At 34.5% G+C, this 19,149-nt stretch overlaps 1 protein-coding gene across 1 annotated transcript in view; it reads left to right on the top strand.

Moving 5' to 3' along the window:
- LOC114328826 (cathepsin L) overlaps positions 1-8,943 on the top strand; it is a 54,011-nt gene extending 45,068 nt beyond the window's left edge. Inside the window, exons 6-7 of the mRNA XM_028277774.2 lie at positions 4,799-4,970; positions 8,420-8,943. Of these exons, the coding sequence (XP_028133575.1) occupies positions 4,799-4,970; positions 8,420-8,625 (378 nt within the window). The 3' untranslated portion in view covers positions 8,626-8,943. The remainder of the gene's footprint in view (positions 1-4,798; positions 4,971-8,419) is intronic.
- The last annotated feature ends 10,206 nt before the right edge of the window (positions 8,944-19,149 follow it).

Raw genomic sequence — 19,149 nt, 5'->3', positions numbered from 1 at the left:
CCGTGTGGGAAAGTGATGTACACGACTAATTCAACATATCCCCGTATAGTTTGTCCATATTACTTATCACGAGCAAAATCCGCTTCTGTCCGACTATTTATCCCGCATTCCCTTGCCTAATTGTCCCACTTCTGTTCTTTGTATAAGGAGAAGAAAGTGATGGCGCAAAGTGACGAACGAACTTAGGAGAATGATTTTAATTTTATTATCTCCGACAACTAAAACTACAAAATACAACTTCGCAAATTTTACTTTGTCTATGAGATGCGCAAAGAATGGCGACCATGCTATGAGCGAGATTAGCAGAAATGCATGTAGACTCTACTTACAGTCGGAAAAATGAAAGAATACCCATGAACGATCACATCAATCACTTATTTTGTATACGCTGTGAGCTCGTACGTAGAGGGGATATTTATAAATTCGGGAGCGCCAGTAGTGACAAGTCTGTAAACGTTTACTGGAAATTTGACATAAATGTCATACATTAATTATAAAAAATATTAGTTGGTCAAAGCTGTGGTATATATTTTTACCTTAAGAGTAAACAGTAGCGATCAACAGGTAGCAATAAAATATAACTTCGGGAGATAGTATCATAAACTTTGGCAACATTGGTAATCTTTGACATTATGTAAGATTAATATTATTGACAATTTAACTCATAGGCGCGCTAAATGGAAGTAACCGAAAACAATTTTGTTATTAGTAAATAAATATTTATAAAAATAAACCCAAATGGGTGAAAATTTTATGTTAACATAGGTATTTGTACGAAAAAATAATAATAAATAATAATTTCATTGTGAAGCGAAACGAGAGCAGTCTTATTTTATTTAGTTCATAGAGCGCCAAAGGCACTCTAGAACACCCTTTAACCCTTCTTAGGGTCCCATCAGAGGTGCATATTTCATTCTCTTTGAACTAGTAAAATTCGGGCTACCGTTATCGGTTCACAACGAAATGATGGCATGAATGCCGTGGCGGTATCTGCTAAAGACGAACGAAAGTTTTACTTCTAATATTAACAATATCAAAAATAAAATAAAACTTAGAACTAGTCTTCTGGTTAAACCAATCGTGGCTTGTGGCTTCTAAAATTTGCAAGCCAACGAATTGCCGGAGCTAAGAAGGCCGAGGGAAATCTACAAGGTTAGGTCGTACTTCATGGAATGATTATTTATTATTTTGATTAGTTCTACTCGTAATCTGAGTATTCGGAACTAAGCTTTGTTGGAATTTTACCGTGCTGGACAGGCGGGAAGTGAGATGCAGCCTGATAGATCTTCCTCGGCATTGTTAGCTCCTGCACTTTTTATAAAAATACACTTTCTTCAATTTTTTTATCCGATGCCTAGATTTTGTGTCATTTTGGAACTACTAATGAAATAAAAAATTTTAGTAGTTCCAAAATTACACAAAATCTAGGCATCGGATAAAAAAGTTTATTTGAAGAAATTGTATTTTTTTGTTCTTCTTAATGGCGGTACAGGCTCGTTTTTTAATATTGTATTTAATTACAGAGTAATTTCCACATATTAATATATTTTTCAAATTGGGCCCTGTACCGCCATTCTTTATTTTATTACGAATACGTGTGCCAAATATCTCGAAAAAATATTCAAAATTACAGCCGCAATCTTGGAACGCGTTTTTGCTACCTGTTGATCGCTACTGTATCACCTTTAGCAAAAATAAATTTTTTCGGGTTCAAAAATTGCAATTTTTCGATTTTATGTTCAACCGCGTTTATCTCGAAAACTATGCATCCTACGAAAAAACTTGTCAGAACAGTTTTTGCTTAGAATGACCCAAAAAATACAAAAAAAATGTTTTGTTTTGCGAGAAATCGCTGTTATGTAATTCCTCAAGTTCTTTGTTTATAACAATCTTATCGACATCCGGATCAACTGTTACCCAACAAATTCGTGTTCTACGGGTCAAGATACATAAAAAAATCTTGGGTAAGACCATCTGAATAAAGGAGGCCGTTGTACCCCCTTGGCGACAGGACTATGAATATCTACCTAAAAAAATTGGCATTTGTACTGTAGTCAGGATTTCTGTACCTAAACATAGATTTATTACGAATTTCATTTTCATGGGAAACAACTTTTCACACTTTTTTTATGTATGACAACAGTAGATTACTTCTCATAGGTACTTACATTGTTAAAATTTGTGGTGGCTCCAATTTCGATGTTCTCATAATTTTGGCACGGCTTTTAATGGACTTTTTCTTGGAATTATTCGCTTTATTTGTCGTTTGATTAACTTTTCCCATTTCGTTAAACTATTGATAATATGTTAAAAATAAAATATCCTCCTAAATCTTTATACTCGCATTAGAATTCGAAATGTTTTTACGTAAAATATACTTACCTACCTACATAGAACTGAACTAAAACACAATTAACAACAATCTATTATTTCAAACAGGCCAACAACTTATACAACAACAACAAAAATATAATAAATAACTATCAATAAACACTATTTTCCTATGAAACAACTATAACGAATTCTTAAATTAACACACTACTGCACTGGACTGATATCAATAAAGATGACAGAACAAATTAGAGAAAATCTGACGCAGGTTTGTCAAAATGACACTGATAATTTCTCTATGTTGCCTAATTAGTTATTTAGTTATAATATGTTCGATTTCTTATTAGAAATAAAAAATTTTAGTAGTTCCAAGATTACACAAAATCTAGGCATGAGATAAAAAAGTTTATTTGAAGAAAGTTTATTATTTTTTTCTTCTTAATGGCGGTACAGGCTCCTTTTTTCAATATTTTATTTAGTTATAGAGTAATTTCCACGTACTAACATATTTCTAAGATTGGGCTCTGTACCGCCATTCTTTATTATATTACGAATATGTGTGCCAAATATCTCGACAAAATATTCAAAATTAGAGCCGCAATATTGGAACGCGTTTGCTGCTACCTGTTGCTCGCTACTGTAGCCTCTTAAATATACTTACGTTTTAAATACCCAATTTACGTTTTTTAATGTTCCGTAATATGTAATTATAAATTACGCCATCTACACGATAATTGTGAAAGTATCCGAAGTAAGAAATTAATATTTCATCAATAGAACGTCAAAATGATTAGCAAAATCTTAAAAAAATCTTTTACAATTTAATTACTTTTTAGCGTTGTAAATATTAAGCGATATCAATTTAATAATAAATTTAAAAATTACCGGTAAAAGTTGAATTATAATCCACTAGGAGCGACACCAGCGAAGCTCAGAGCGAATAGGGCTTTTCATTCACAGTCATTTGTTTCGAGCTTCTGTCATGTGTCACATAATATTAATATACAGTGTGTCAATTTAAAAAGTTGCCACCCCCTATAATTTGGTCCCTATAGAAAATCTAAAAATATGCAAAAACACGTCAAATTTATTTGTGAGGGGGACATTTTGTAGACCAGTTTTCAACTAAATTACATCAACCCTATAGCGGGGGCGGACACAACCCCCAAAATCTTTAATGGAAAGGGGGGTTGAGTGATACCTCATTTTGAAGGTCATTAAATTACCTTTTCAAAAATACCCATACGTTATATTTCTGTTCAGTACTTTTGGAAAAATCTTGGACTCAATACTCTAAAAAATTTTGGAGTTCTGAACTCTATACTTAATATCTTTACGGTTTTACTTGATTTTTCCAAAAATACTTCAAAAAAATACTCTAAATACTTTTAACACCCAAAAAAAAATTCAATTTGGAGCTCAATACTCCAAAAAAAAATTTTGGAATTCTGAATTCGATATTTAATTACTAAAATTAATTATAAAAAAATTAAAATTACTGAAAAGAAATATAATGTATGTGGTATTTTTGAAAAGGTATTCAAACGACCTTTAAAATGAGGTATCCCTCAACCCCCCTTTTCATTAAAGATTTTGGGGGTTGTGTGCGCCCCCGCTAGAGGGTTAGTGTAATTTAGTTGAAAACTGGTCTATAAAATGTCCCCCTCACAAATAAATTTGACGTGTTTTTGTATATTTTTAGATTTTTTATAGGGACCAAATTATAGGGGTGGCAACTTTTTAAATTGACATTGAATTGAGATTTAATTTAATTCTTAGATGTTACGTCTTTAGTGTCCTCCTATACGGAGTTGAAAGCTGGAGCCTGACAGAAGATGCCATAAACCGGTTAGAGGCGTTTGAAATGTGGTGCTACCGACGTATGTTGAGGGTCTCATATATACACCACACAACTAATATAACTATTCTCCAGAGGCTAGGAAAAGACAAAGAAATAATTAACATCGTAAAGAACAGAAAATTGGTTTACTTCGGCCACATTATGCGTAATGAAAAATACCGACTGCTGCAGTTGATTCTACAAGGCAAGATTGAGGGCAGGAGAGGCCCTGGACGTAGACGTATATCCTGGCTGGCCAATCTTAGGAAGTGGACTGGTCTAACGTCAACTGATCTATTTCGAGCTGCCGTAAATAAAATACGATGGGTCAATGTGGTCGCCAACATCTCCAGAAGATAGGCACTTTTAGAAGAAGATACATGACAGAAGCTCGAAACAAATGACAATCGATGAAAAGCCCTATTTGCTGCCTTTTTCTATAACAAACATTTTTTATTTATAGAAAAAGACAGCAAATACAAAATAAGTGATTGATGTGATCGTTCATGTGTATTCTTTCATTTTTCCGACTGTAGAAGGAGTTATAACTTTGAATTTCAATTAAGGCACTAGAGTTTATTTTAATGTGATCACTTTTGTCAAACATAAATATTTGTTGATTTGTAGGCCGAAGACGAGAAGTGCCACTTCAATCCCAAGAAGGTGGGAGCCACTGACAAAGGTTTCGTAGATATCGAATCTGGAAGCGAAGATGCCCTTAAGGCTGCTGTCGCCACCGTCGGACCAGTCTCCGTAGCCATCGATGCTAGCCATGAAACCTTCCAACTCTACAATCAAGGTAAGTATTTATTGAAAATTCATGTTTTTCATCTGCATATAATATGACTTTTTGTCCACTATCGGTGTATTTTAGTTTATACTCAGTATCCAGATTTAGCCATACGGCTCTCACTCCCGCTAAGGGGAAAATTGAGTCATCTCAGATACCTACGGTATCAAAGGATTGAGCTCTGGTGGGACTCTGTGTCTTGGTGTGAACATCTGGCTGTCGAGATAGAATCTGTTTACGGGGGTCGGTCAAAAGTATTCTTTCGTTACACTGCTCCCCTCTTAAGATCTGAGCGTCCCCATCAACAGAAGGTTCAGGATGGCGGAATCTACAGAACTCTCCAGCTCTGCATACACCCTTTCAAAAGAAATAACAGTCCACTGTCTTTGTAGTTTAGGAGACAAACCTCGACGATGTTGTGGATTATAAAGCCAGACAAGATCACCTACTTTAAAGCTTCTATTCGTGCATCGAGAATCATATTGATCTTTCATTCTGTCACTGGATATCTGGATGTGTTGTCGGGCAAGTTCATGAATGTTGTTCATTCGTAACTTCAGGCGGTCGACATATTCGTCGCCTGCAGCATGTTCCTCGGTAAGTCTGCCGCCAAACTGTAGGTCGCAGGGCAAATGAACTTCACGACCCAACATCAGGCAGGTTGAGGTCTGATCTGTAGTTTTATTCACGGCCGAGCGGTAGGCCATTAGGAATAAATGAATGTGCCGGTCCCAATATCTCCAGTGTTCACGTACAACTTTGGACAAGTGCTTACCCATCATTCGGGTCATCCTCTCGACCATTCCATCTGATTTAGGATGCAGGGGTATCGTTCTGGTCTTATTGACACCAATCATTTTACAAACGTTTTGTATTTCGTAAAATAATCCATTGCTACCAGGATCTATTTATTTCCAGCATCGGTTCCCGGAAATGGACCTGCAATGTCGATTGCTACTCTTTCCATAGGACTACCAACGTTGTATTGTTTCATGGGTGCTCTCATTTTACCAACTGGACCATTACTGGATGCACACAGTTCACATTTCCGACACCATCTTCTTACATCATCTTTACACTTCACCCAATAGAACCTTTATAGTTCTTGAACCTTTTGCAGAGGCTTCGTAATACCAAAGTGTTCACCTGATGCTCCATCATGCAACTGACGCAATACTTCTGACACTTTACTTTAAGGTACAATCAACTGAAGCTTAGTTTCTGTACCGTCATCGTTCTCAAAGGTTCTGTACAGAAGATCATCTTTTAGTGGCAGACAATTCCATTGGCTCCAGTAGGCCTTGACTTCTGGACTACATGCACTAATGTTTGCAAGAGTCATTAGGTCTCTCACCTCGACGCATCCAATCCCATACTCTTTTTACACATGGATCATCTTCTTGGGCGTCTTGTAACTGGGGCTGCCATTGCTCATTAACGACGGTGGTTCGTCGCACAGGACAAAGCTGTTCCTCTACTTTAAGCCAGTGATTACAACTTTCACCGCATGGCCGTCTCCAGGGAGCATCTGTATTTGAACGAACTCTTCCAGCCCTCTTCGCGCGTCTCTTCGGCGTTGTGTCAACCACGCTCCATACCATTTCCTCCAAACGTTCATCCTTTCGTTTAGCGCCTTTTTCCACGGTTGGCTACCTGCTTCGTGCTGCAAGGCAGTAGCGAGCGCTTCATCTAAAACTTTCGGCCTCGCTAGTCGTATAGTTCACTTTCTTTCAACCTATTGACGAAAGTATCTACTACCACACGAGCAACATCAGCTTCAAATTCTTACAGATTCTCACTTGCTCGTTGACTTCTACTTCGCAGTTGTGCTTTGTATACTTGTAGATGAGCGTCTCCATAGCGTTTTTCTAGACGGGTGAACAAGGTCTGGTAACATTTTTCTTGGCCCTTAGAAGTTGACCTTAATATATCTGCAGTATCGCCTCGTAGAGCAGCAGTCAACTAAACAGCCTTTTCTTGTTCAGCCCAATGATTGGCGGTCGCAATAGCTTCAAATTGTCAAAGGTATATGGACCAAGAAGACTTTCCATCAAATGGTGGCAATTTGAATCTCATATGATGCGACGTTTCGTCTTTCGGTGATTCTTCTTTCACTACAGGATCTAAAGCTACTGCATTAACTGGTGGTTGCACTTTCGTATTGGTTATCATGCTCTCTAGTTATTTTATCTTCTCTTCTACGGCTGAAATTACTGCATTAACTGTTATATTATGTTATGTTATGTTATTACCACATTACTGGTGGTAGAACTTTCGTATTGCTTATCATACTCTCTAATTGTTTGATCTTCTCTTCTACGTCGTCTACATTTTTCTGTATCTTATCGAGTGTTCTAGAAACTTTTTCGAATTTCTCATTGTTCTGGCTACAAACTTTTTCAACTTTCTCGTTGTTCTGTCAACAAGCTTCTTTAATTACTTGAGAAGTCTCGTCAAATCTTTTAGCAACATTTTCGAATTTTTCGTCGCTTTTTCTAAATGTTTCATCTATCTTTTGAGAAACACTTTCGAATTTCTCATTATTTTTTGTAGACGTTTCTTCAATTTTCTTTAGTACTGCTTTTTCCGCTGACTGGAATTGGAATGTCTCAGGTTCATCTCCATTCTTCTTAAGAACATCCCTGAGTCGTGCTTGCAGGATTTTCTTGGACCCACTGACGTCTTCCTCGCGTTCCTTGAGTTGTTCGCGCAGTTCGCCAGAATTCATTCCCCTCCCCTCTCGCTGCGCCATTCACCACGATATTTCGGTAAACATATGGCTGTCAAGATAGAACCTGTTATACGGGGGTCGGTCAAAAGTATTCTTTTGTTACAACATTATTGGATTTGCTGTTATAACCATGCATTTTGTCTTTTTTGGGAAAATTAACATGTTAAATCTGGCGGTTATATTCAGTTGGTGCAGCATACGTTGTAAACCATCTTCACTTTGAGAGATTAGTATTGCATCGTCTGCATAGTAGAAGTTGTTTTTCTCCCATTTGCTACACTTTTTTAGTTCTTACTTTTTTTTATTATTTCATTCATGGTCAGGTTGAACAATAAAGCACTCAGGGAATCCCCCTGTCTTCTCCCATTGCCAGTATCAATTGGGTCAGTTAGTTAATCTTCTACTTTTACTGTGTTGTTCTGGTAGATATTTTTGATCGTTTTAATTATTCCTAGAGGTACCTCTCTTGAGTATAACAAATGGTGGATAACGTCCTTTAATTTGACCCTGTCAAATGCTGTCTTAAGGTCCACGAAACAAATATGCCGGTATGTTGTATTCTAATGATTTCTCTTGAACTTGCCTCATTTATAAATATAGCGTCGGTGCATGATCTTCCCGACCTAACCTGGTCGTTCTTCTGCTAATGTTATAATTTCATAAAGTTTGTTTGTTATCACTTTGGTTGTTAATCTTAATGTTGTGTTAATGTTTTTTGTTATTATAGGTGTATATTATGAGCCTGAATGCAGCTCAGAAGAATTAGATCACGGTGTCCTCGTTGTTGGCTATGGTACTGAAGACGACCAAGACTACTGGCTTGTCAAGAACTCCTGGGGTCCATCTTGGGGACTAGACGGTTACATCAAAATGGCCAGAAACAGGAACAATTCCTGTGGTATTGCAACTCAAGCCAGCTATCCTTTAGTTTAAATTTATAAATAATGCTCAGTTTAAACAAAAAACCAAAAAGTAGAGAAATAAAAACAAGAAAGTAAATTTTTAGTAATGTAATTAAAATAGCGAAAGTCTCGAATCATGTTTTGAGTTTGTCCTGAAAGTATCTGTATTGTTCGGTTAGGTTAGGTTAGGATGTATGTTTTTTAATATTGGTGATATTACAACTTAAAATATAGTAAATAAATAAAAAAAACAAAATAGGTGTGCCATTTTATTTTCTTTTATGATTTTTACCAATTCTAATAGCTATATATTGAAGTCTGTATATTTTAGAATAAAATTTGAATTCGATTTGTGTATTTTATTTCATAGAAACTTTTAAATTTGAAAGAAAAAAATGGTACAGTTAGCTGGACTGTAGATAGTGGCGTAACAAACTACGTCGTCCAGAATTGGAAATGGGGCCCCCTTTAAACAATTACTAAATACGACTTGTGTAACAAAAACTTATTTGTGTTAATAATGCACTGTGTAACAAAAACTTATTTGTGTTAATAATGCACTGTTTATAACAACTTACATTTCTCATCTTTATTGGTATAGAATTTATAGAATAAAATGGAACAAACATTAATAAAAGATTACATTATTACATATTGAGTATTATTCTATGAGATGAACAACTTTCTTCGTGCACTACTATCAGCAAATTTATTTACAATTTTATTAATATCTATCTGATGAGCAACTTCATTTTCAATGCTTGTGACATTGTGCTAGGAAGATATGATTTTATTAATTTAAGTTTAGAAAAAGATCTCTCTGAACTAGCGGTTGTGATGTATAGTTTTGTCTAAGATTAGATAAAAAGTCTTTACAGTTATGTAAAAGTACTGTTACGCGTGAGAGATCCATATTTTTGGACTACAAAAGAGTGAGAGCTAGATGTATAGATTCCAAAACTTTATTTTGTAAAAGGAAGACAAATTCAAACTGTTCCATTTTACTTTTTAAATTATTAGCCGTCATTCTCTCCTCACGGTCTGAGGAAGTTAGTATATTTTTCTACGACCGTGTTAAAAATGCAATTTTTAGCACTCCATACGAGCGTTAAAAATGCTACTTTAAGGCACTAGTGCTTTAAAAAATTTTTAAGGCACTGCAGTTCGTATTGACTGTATAGGCAATTTTGATGTAATGTCAAAAAATATAAAAATTGAATGTCGGTCAAGTTCAAGTAAAAGTTATTGTAGATATTGTCCTGTAATTACGTTTGTAGAAAAAATATTGTATGATATGCGTGTTAAAAAGTACATTTTTAAGGCACTCATGTGAATTGCAAAACTCGCTATCGCTCATTCTGCAAACTTTCACATGCGGTTTCACAAACTTACATCATAAATAACTATTTAGATATTATTTTTAAAATTGTCATGTAGTTCTGCTTTATACCATGCACAATTTGAAATCTGGATGACCACCTAGTCACCGATAACGTTTTTAGTGTAACGGTGTGTTTGCGTAATTTGGAACCTATGGGAAATTTTTTTATTATCAATTTTACGAAAAAAAGTTATTCTTCATAAAATTCTGTGCTTAAATCTAAGTTGCAATCATCAGATATTAAATTTTATGGATTTTATACGAGGTATGTCAAAAATATTAATTTTGCTCGATAGTAAAGTAACTTTATATTTTACAAGATTAAAAAATTTTACTATAAAAAGATGTTCGCAATTAAAAACTATGTTTAAATATGCAATTATATAATTGCAGTTGAAATATTGTAAAATATCAAGGTACTTGACTCTTGAGCCAAATTCATGTTTTTAGACATACCTCGTATAAAGTTGATAAAATGTGATATATTACGATTGAATCTTAGTTTTGAGACAATGCAGAGCTTTTTATAAAGAATGACGTCTTTTCGTAAAATTAATAATAAATTAGTTATCATAATTTGTAATAAAATAATGTTGGGCATCCGTAATTTGAGAAAAATTGGCAAAAATTAATTTTTTAATTAGGAGGATGTAATTGCATCTTAAAATTAAAATTGTATATTGTGGAATATAAACGTACTTTAAGTCTTGAGTTAGATTCATATTTTTTCTGATATGGTTGTATCTTAGATTTAAGACCATTCAGAGCATTTCATGTAGAATAACTTTTTTTTAGTAAAATTGATAATAAAAAAGTTTCCCATATGGTTCGAAGTCACGCAGACATACTAAAAATTTTTTTTGAAATTTTTGAATTATAATGTTATATTCGGATTCAGCATAATAAAAAGAAAATAGAAAAATTTTGGATCAAAGTAAAATGATGAATGATTATAATTCACAGATATTTTTAAAATTATTTATACAAAACAGTTTTATTGTTTAAACAATTAATAAACAATTAGAGGCTAAATCTGTGGGTAGAACTTTTTACTTTAACATAAAATATATAAACTATCAAAAAATGTTTTAGAAAATTATAAGCTTGTTTGATTTGTTCCGAAACAATTTTGGAGTGTTATAATTTCCTTATCTTATCGTTTATCTGTTGAAAGATTGTCCAATGATTACACAAGAAAAGTCGTCAATAAATTGATAAATAAATGCGTACCAAACTGATGCAACTATAACCGTGAAACAACACAAATAACCCAAAATTCAAACCAAACAAATTAAGATAGATGAAACTACTGCGGATAGGTAATTATTGTATAGAAATACTAAACGTAAACGTAAAGAAAAAACCCATTTCTAGATGTAGAAATATTGTTCCAACATTCCCAAAATTGCAATTCTCAAATCTTTGAATAGTCACGTACCTTCTTCTTCTTGTGCCACTGCTATCGGAGATTGGAAATCATCAAGGCTACCCTGACTTTGTTTACAGCTGACCTAAAAAGTTCATTAGTGGTGCAGCCAAACAACTCTTTCAAATTCCGCATCCATGACATTCTTCTACGGCCTGGATTCCGTTCTCCTTCTATTTTTCCTTGCATTATATTTTGAAGTAATGCGTATTTATGACCTCTCATCAGGTGACCCAAATATTCGAGTTTTCTTCGTTTTATCGTTAACAAAATTTCTGGGTCTCTTCCTATCCTTCGTATTACTTCAAGATTTGTGATTCTTTCAACCCAACTTAGCTTCAGCATTCGACGGTAGCACCACATCTCAAAACTTTCAATATTTTTTATGTTGTTCTGTTTGAGGGTCCAGGCCTCTACACCGTATAATAGCGTGTTAAATACGTAGCCTTTTAGCATTCTTAATCGTAGAGGGATGCTTATATCTCACGTACCTACAAAGCATTATAGTTTATCGTCGCCACCATTAAAGTTCGGGAGACCGGAAGCGATTAAATTTCTAAAATGATTCACTTGCCGAATATGTCTATTTAGAAATTTACATTCTTAAATTTAAGGGGTGGGGGGTGGGGTATGGTTTGAAATATTTAATTTTTTTTATTATTTCATATAAAAGTTCATACTTTCAAGAATACTCTCTGAAAATTTCAAAATAATCGGAGTAAAATTACAAGAGATACAGGGTGTTGAATATCCCTATGTTCGACTCGCTTTGCCGCGACTTCGCGCCAACACGCTTGAGCGTAGTGAGAAACGTTAAACAACTGTTCGCCTTCTCTTTTGTAGATTAGTCCTCGATTCAAAAAACATATTCCAATGTGCATCACTTTACGATTTGGCAGACAAATAAGAAGATGAAGATGCAGTTGTCAAAACTTTAAACGCATTTTTCTCAAAACTGCTTTTTCAACTGCGGTGGACATTGTAACTGAAAAACTACTCGGCCGATCTACCTGATATTTTGCACAGATTTTCTTTAGACATTTCATGTTCATGAGGTAACAACGTCGAGATATCTTTCTTTTTTTGCTTATTTTTTGTTCAACAATAATAAATCTGTTGATTTTCACAAAATTTTTACCAAAAATTTCATTTTTTTTTATTTCTGAGTGATACCAATAATTCAAAAATCATTAAAAATAAAAAAACTCGACGTTGTGACCTCGTGAAACTCCTAAGCTAATTAAATCTTTTTGAATTTTTTGTTTCGTATGATCGAGTGTCGAGTTCTGATGTCCACCGCAAAATCCATTTTTTGTGAGCTGCCTGTCAAAATTTGTCACCAATGGCTTATTTTTCGATATTTTGGATTGATTTTTTTTCTAAATATTCTTTGAATTGTACTTAATATGCTTATTTAATTTAAAAATAAAATAATTGTACCATAGCTTCGAAAAAAATTCACGAAAATGTGATTGATTTGTTGATTTCAAACCATACCCCCCTCCCCCTTAAACACATAGCGTAAAAGAATATAACAATAACCGATTTTTACTTACCTGATATCAGACTTCATGCTGCGGTGGCCTCTGTTACGCCGCCCCTGACTGTAGACTAGCATGAAGCTTCATACAATTTTTTTTGTGTATTTTTAAATTTTAAATAAAATTGAATAAATTAAAAACAGTTTATGTTTCATTTCCGTTCAAAGATGATCCACCATCCCCATACGTCCATTTCCGTCTCTCCAGACCCCTTTAGTGGTGCTAAATGAACACCTCTGAAACGAAACCAAACTGCCTATTTTTTGATGCCGAAATTAATCATAAGCTGTTTTTAATTTTTAATTTTACTCATATTTTGAGTACACGGAATCAACTTTCGTTGGAAATTTTCCTAGACGAATAGAAGGAATGTGACTGCATATTGTAGAATCCCTTTCGTCTCCTTTATTCATCGTCTGCTAGCCTTATAAATTGTAAAAGGCAGAAATTAAGGATGTTACCAGAAAGTGGTTCCACGAGAATTTTCAGATTTATTGTTTAGATCTGGGTTCTCATTTCGCTCTAAAATTGAATAAAGTATTTTTTTTATTTACAATTCGATTGAACCTCGAAAGTGTTATAGCACTGAACTGTATTTACATGAAGTGAACAAAAAGTTAATATCAAATTTGGTTACTCAGTCCTAAGGCACGTAAAAAGAGAGGACATTCTATTAATATATATGTTGCACTCTTAGTTCACTATCACACTCATAACACGTCGCAGGAGGTTCATTCGTTAATATAAAATCATGAGTTATCTTAGTATGTCCAAGTCGCAATCTCGATGATAACTTGGCCTCTTCTCTTAGTAGAAAGTTTTCACCGTAACATGTTTTTTTGTGTTGTCATTGTTTTTAAAATATTGCTTTAAATCAGTGTGAACGCAGGCAGTAGTTATGATGTCTTTTTAACGGATTCTCACTTGCATTTTTTGTTAATAATGAAATGAAATGTTAATTAATGAAATTTTTAAACATCACGACGTGTTCTGAGGGACTAGAATCCTCAAATTATTTTAGTGATAACAACTTTAGCATGGTTCTGATTAATATTCGTTCTATAAGATATAAAACTGATGAATTATTTCTGTTTCTAGAGGAATTAGGGTTTCCACCGATAGTTGCGGTTACTGAGCACTGGCTTGAAGTCAACGAGCCTTTTTTTGTAGAAAAATATTCCACTATTGCTAGGTATGACCGTCCAAGTTCAGCTCATGGAGGCACCCTAATTCTTTCTACAAATAATGATTTTTCTCTGGTAACAAAATATGACTTTCTATTAAGTGAAGCATTCTTTGAGTTTTCCTTAGTTTACAGTAAGAACCTTAATCTTTATATTATTTGCATTTATAGATCACCTGACTCTTCCGTGGAACTATTTTTTCAGAACCTACTTAATTTGTTAGATGACCTGCCCCATAAAAGCAGAAAAATTTTATGCGGGGACTTCAACATTAATTATGCTGCTGCTTGTGCTACACAAATATCGCTGGTCAACATATTTGAATCATATGGTCTATCAATGCACATTGATTCTCCTACAAGGATTACAAAAACTTCATCTACCATAATTGATTATATTGTCTCAGATTTCTCACCCCTTGATGTCTGCGCTACAACTGTTAATGCGGGACTATCTGATCATGAAGCGGTTTATACGAAGTTTAACATCTTTAGCAAGTCCTCCTCGAAAACTCGACGTTTAGGCAGGATTTTTTCCGGTCGGAACTTTCGTAAATTCCAAAATTTATGCTTAACCTCTGAGTGGCACTTTCCTTCCATGGACGTCGATTATAATTTCAGTGATTTTTTGAATAAGCTGGTCTGTATCTTCAATAAAGCATTTCCTTTAATCACAATTAAGCAAAAACATCGCAAACCCTGGACTACCAAAGGTGTCCGCATATCAGCCAAAAACATGCGTTCACTACTGTATATCAAGAAATTTACTACCAACGTCTCTGTTACTGAATATATCACCAAGTACAGGGCAATCTATTTAAAACTTATAAAATCGGCTAAAAAATTGTATTATCAAAATCGTCTCAGAAGCTCCAAAAGTGTTGCAAAAGAAACTTGGTCCATAATAAACGATCTTCGAAATAAAACTCACACAGCTCAAACATTTTCCCTTCCAGACCCAGAAAATCTAAATGAATATTTTGTTAATGTGAGTAAAAATATAACATCAACTATTGTGTCACAACAAGATCCCATTTCCTATCTCCCTAATTCAGGAAAGGTTTCGAATTCATTCTTTATAAGACCGGTTGGTAAATCTGAACTGATCCAAACAATCAATAGTATCAAAAGCAAATCTTCCTGTAGTACCGATGGACTATCAATAAAAATTTTCTCAAATCTCCCAGACAATGTGTTGGGAGTCCTCATCTCTCTAATAAATGATTCTTTTGAGAAAGGTAAATTTCCAGAGTGCCTAAAGACGGCCATCATTATTCCTCTTCATAAGGGTGGTGAAAAATCTATTGCCTGCAATTATAGACCTATTGCATTACTACCGGTACTCTCCAAAATTATTGAAAGACTCCTAAAAGCCCGACTTATGTCCTTTCTCGTTGATAACAAGATTTTATCACAAAATCAGTTTGGATTTTTAAATAATAAATGTACCACCGATGCCATGTTTTCTGTACTACATGAGGTTTATCAAGCATTAAACAATAATCTCCACACTGCCACTGTTTTTTGTGATTATGCCAAAGCTTTTGATTGTGTAAATCACGACATTTTGATAAAAAAACTAGATTTCTATGGAATTCGAGGTATTTCTTTGAACTGGTTTCAATCTTACTTGGAAAATAGGAAACAACTGGTTAGAGCAAATGATACAGACTCTAGTCTCAGAAATGTTGTATGTGGGGTACCGCAGGGTTCAGTATTGGGTCCTCTACTTTTCCTTATCTTTATTAATGACATCACTAGTTTAAAAATCGATGGAAAAGTTTTTCTTTTTGCTGACGATACCAGTATCACTTGGAGCAACTCAAATATCGCAACTCTTCATGCTACTATAACTTCTGATCTACTCACAATAAAATCCTGGTCAGATTCTAATTTACTCTCTTTTAACGTAGATAAAACAGTAGCATTACCCTATAAAGGAACTCTTCAACCCTTACCTCTTCATAACAGCCAGATCAGTATCGTTGATTCTGTAAAGTTTCTTGGTATTTTTTTAGATAGCAACCTTAAATGGTCCCTTCATATCGATGTGTTAAGCAAGAAACTATCCTCAGCTTGCTTTGCAATAAGATCTGTCTCTAAGGAAATGGATTTAGCCTCTTCCAAAATAACATACTTTTCATTGTTCGAGTCCCATCTTCGATATGGTCTGCCTTTTTGGGGTTTTGGTACAGCTGCCCAATCCGATGTTATTTTTAAATTGCAAAAAAGAGCAATCAGATATCTGTTTGGCCTCAGAAGAACAACACATTGCAGAAGCTACTTCAAAGATCACAGAATTCTAACATTACCTTCTTTATATATTTTAGAAACTGTTTGCTTAATTCGTAAACATCTACATGTTTTTCCAGAAAGACCTAGACATGACTATTTCACCAGAAATTCTACTTTTGACATCTATTTACCGATCCCGTCCAGTGAGTTAGTAAAGAAATCTATATTATATTCTGCAAAAAAACTATACAACCATCTCCCTCTACAACTTAAATCTGCAACATCTTTCCCCAAGTTCCGTAAAATGACTAAAGCCTATTTATCTGAAAGACCATATTATTCAATAGCAGAGTTTCTTAACCAATAACTAAGAAATTACAGTATTGTTATGTATAAGTAGAATCTTAATCTATATTTGAGTGTCATATGCAGCAGCATAACTTATTAAATTTCTTAAGGTAGATTACGCAATTTGCAATTTTTTTTAATTTTGCAATAGATTGTTACTGATTTTTATTTGACTTTATTATGTTTTATTTATATTGACGATTTGTATAATTTTAGTAAATTGTATTTGTTATTGTTTTTATTTATGATTCTTGTAAGCTTTGTCTATAAAATTGTTAAATTTTTCATGACAATAAAGCATATTTCTATTCTAATATGTCAGCTTTATTATTTCCAATTATCTCGCAATTTGAAGGTACAGTGGAACCCCGATAAGTCGGCCTCCGATAACCCGGAAGTTCGGCTGAACCGGACCTATTTTCATCAGACAAGACTTCAAAGACTCAAGATGGACCAGAAAACTAATTGACTGGCGCCCAAGAGAAGAATAAGAAAATGGCAAAATAAATAAAACACTCAGTATCTTTTTATTAATGAAGTAAGACACATTAAGTTAGTATGGCATTTTTGAGACTGCCTAAGTGTCTTCTTTCTACAATAATTAACGTATGTTACTTTCCCAATGAAACACCCTGTATATGCAGAAATATGGATATGGATAAAATATGACAAAAATTACGATTAAAATCTATGGAAATGGATGTATGGAGATCATGAAGAATATTACAAGACAGAAAAGAACACATATGGGAAATCATCGGACTGAAAACACAATTGTGTAGCATGTTGAATACCTAACAAATAATATGGTGTGGATGTCTTGCATACTTTAAGTATGGCAGAATACAACTGAAGGATGTACAATATTTGGTCTCTAATATGCATCGGTTCTTCAGTTTCTCAAATTTGACTTTGGTAGAGATATGAAGGTCGTTTGCACAATATGAATTTCATATTTTGCAATTATTAATTCCTTTTCTTACAGGTAGCCTTGTAAGAAAGTTGGTTTAAACATAAATTTAGGAAAGACAAAATAAAAGTCGACTCCAACGAAATAGCATTGGTCCATAAATATAAATACTTAGGGCATGGGCCGCATATCGAGTTCTATCAGACATCTTCAAGAGCAATATGCCAAATTATGTTCGACCAATATGTGCTTCCAGTTATCACTTACGTTACGGCGCAGAAACATCGTTAACCCAGGCCACAGCAACCAAACTTGAGTGACCCAAAGAAGAATTTACTGACCGACTGACTCTCAGAGACAGGGCTAGAAACGAGGAAATCAGAAGAAGGACAGGCGTCACAGAGCGAATAGCATGGCTGAAGTGGAATTGGGCGGACCATGTAGCCAAAATGAAGGACGGGAGGTGGACCCCAAAAATTACAGTGTGGAGACCACGAGCAGACAGAAGAAGTAGAGACAGCCCACCTACATGACGGACAAACGACGTCAAAAGGGTTGCTGGGAATTGGTTGCAGGAAGTCCAAGATCGACAGAACTGGAAGAAATTAGGGGAAGTCTATGTTCAACTTTGGATGCAGAAGGCTGGATGATGATAATATTGACTTCCTTTTTTGAAAATTGAAAAACTGATATGCTTTGTACACACTTATGACACTGAAAGAATGGGAAAACGAAAGTATTTGTGAAGTGTGTAAAGTTCTTTTTAATTAATTGATGGATTCGACCGTTACTTGATGGAAGTTCATTTTATCTCACAATAAAACACTGAAAAACGTTTGTTTTCTATACTTCCACAAAATTTATTACAACTATGTTATTACTACAGCTGTTTCGGCAAAGTGCCTTTCTCAAGTGATATATTTTACAATGTGTTTGCCTTTTTAAGTCTTTAACTGAAGAGGTTGAGGAGTGGGGAGCTGTTTGTCTCGAGTTGGTCATTCAGAATTATATCTGTATTTTTCAATTTATTAATTTCCATTGATTCTAAAAGTGATAGCTTAAGGCCTTTATTTTGAATATGTAGAATTTGAAACTCTTCACTGAAAGAATGATTATGATCTAGAAGGTGAAGTGCGTATGTAGAAGTGTCTGTTTTTCTACTGTTGAAAGCCCTTTTGTGTTCTGCTATCCGTTTGTCAAAAGTTCTGCCAGTTTGACCGATGTAAGTTTTCGGACAGTCACCACAAGTTAGTTTGTACACACCACTCTGTAGTTGCTTTCTCTTTCGGCTTTTATTGTTTTTAATATGTTTGCTTAAGTTGTTGTTAGTTCTGAAAGCTGGCGTTATTCCTTTCTTTTTTATGTATCTGGCTATTTTTGTTGTTATTTTGCCAGTATATGTGAGAGGGCAGAAGGTACTGGGTTCTTTCTGTGGTGGTGGATACACTAATTTCAAGGCTTTCTTATGGAGTTTTTGGTTTAAAATGTTGTTAACTGTTTGTTCGTTATAGCCATTGTTTACTGCTATTTG

This window comes from Diabrotica virgifera, chromosome 2 (assembly GCF_917563875.1).
Source record: "Diabrotica virgifera virgifera chromosome 2, PGI_DIABVI_V3a".
In the NCBI taxonomy this organism is placed as follows: domain Eukaryota; kingdom Metazoa; phylum Arthropoda; class Insecta; order Coleoptera; family Chrysomelidae; genus Diabrotica; species Diabrotica virgifera.
This window is presented reverse-complemented; position numbering and strand designations above follow the sequence as displayed.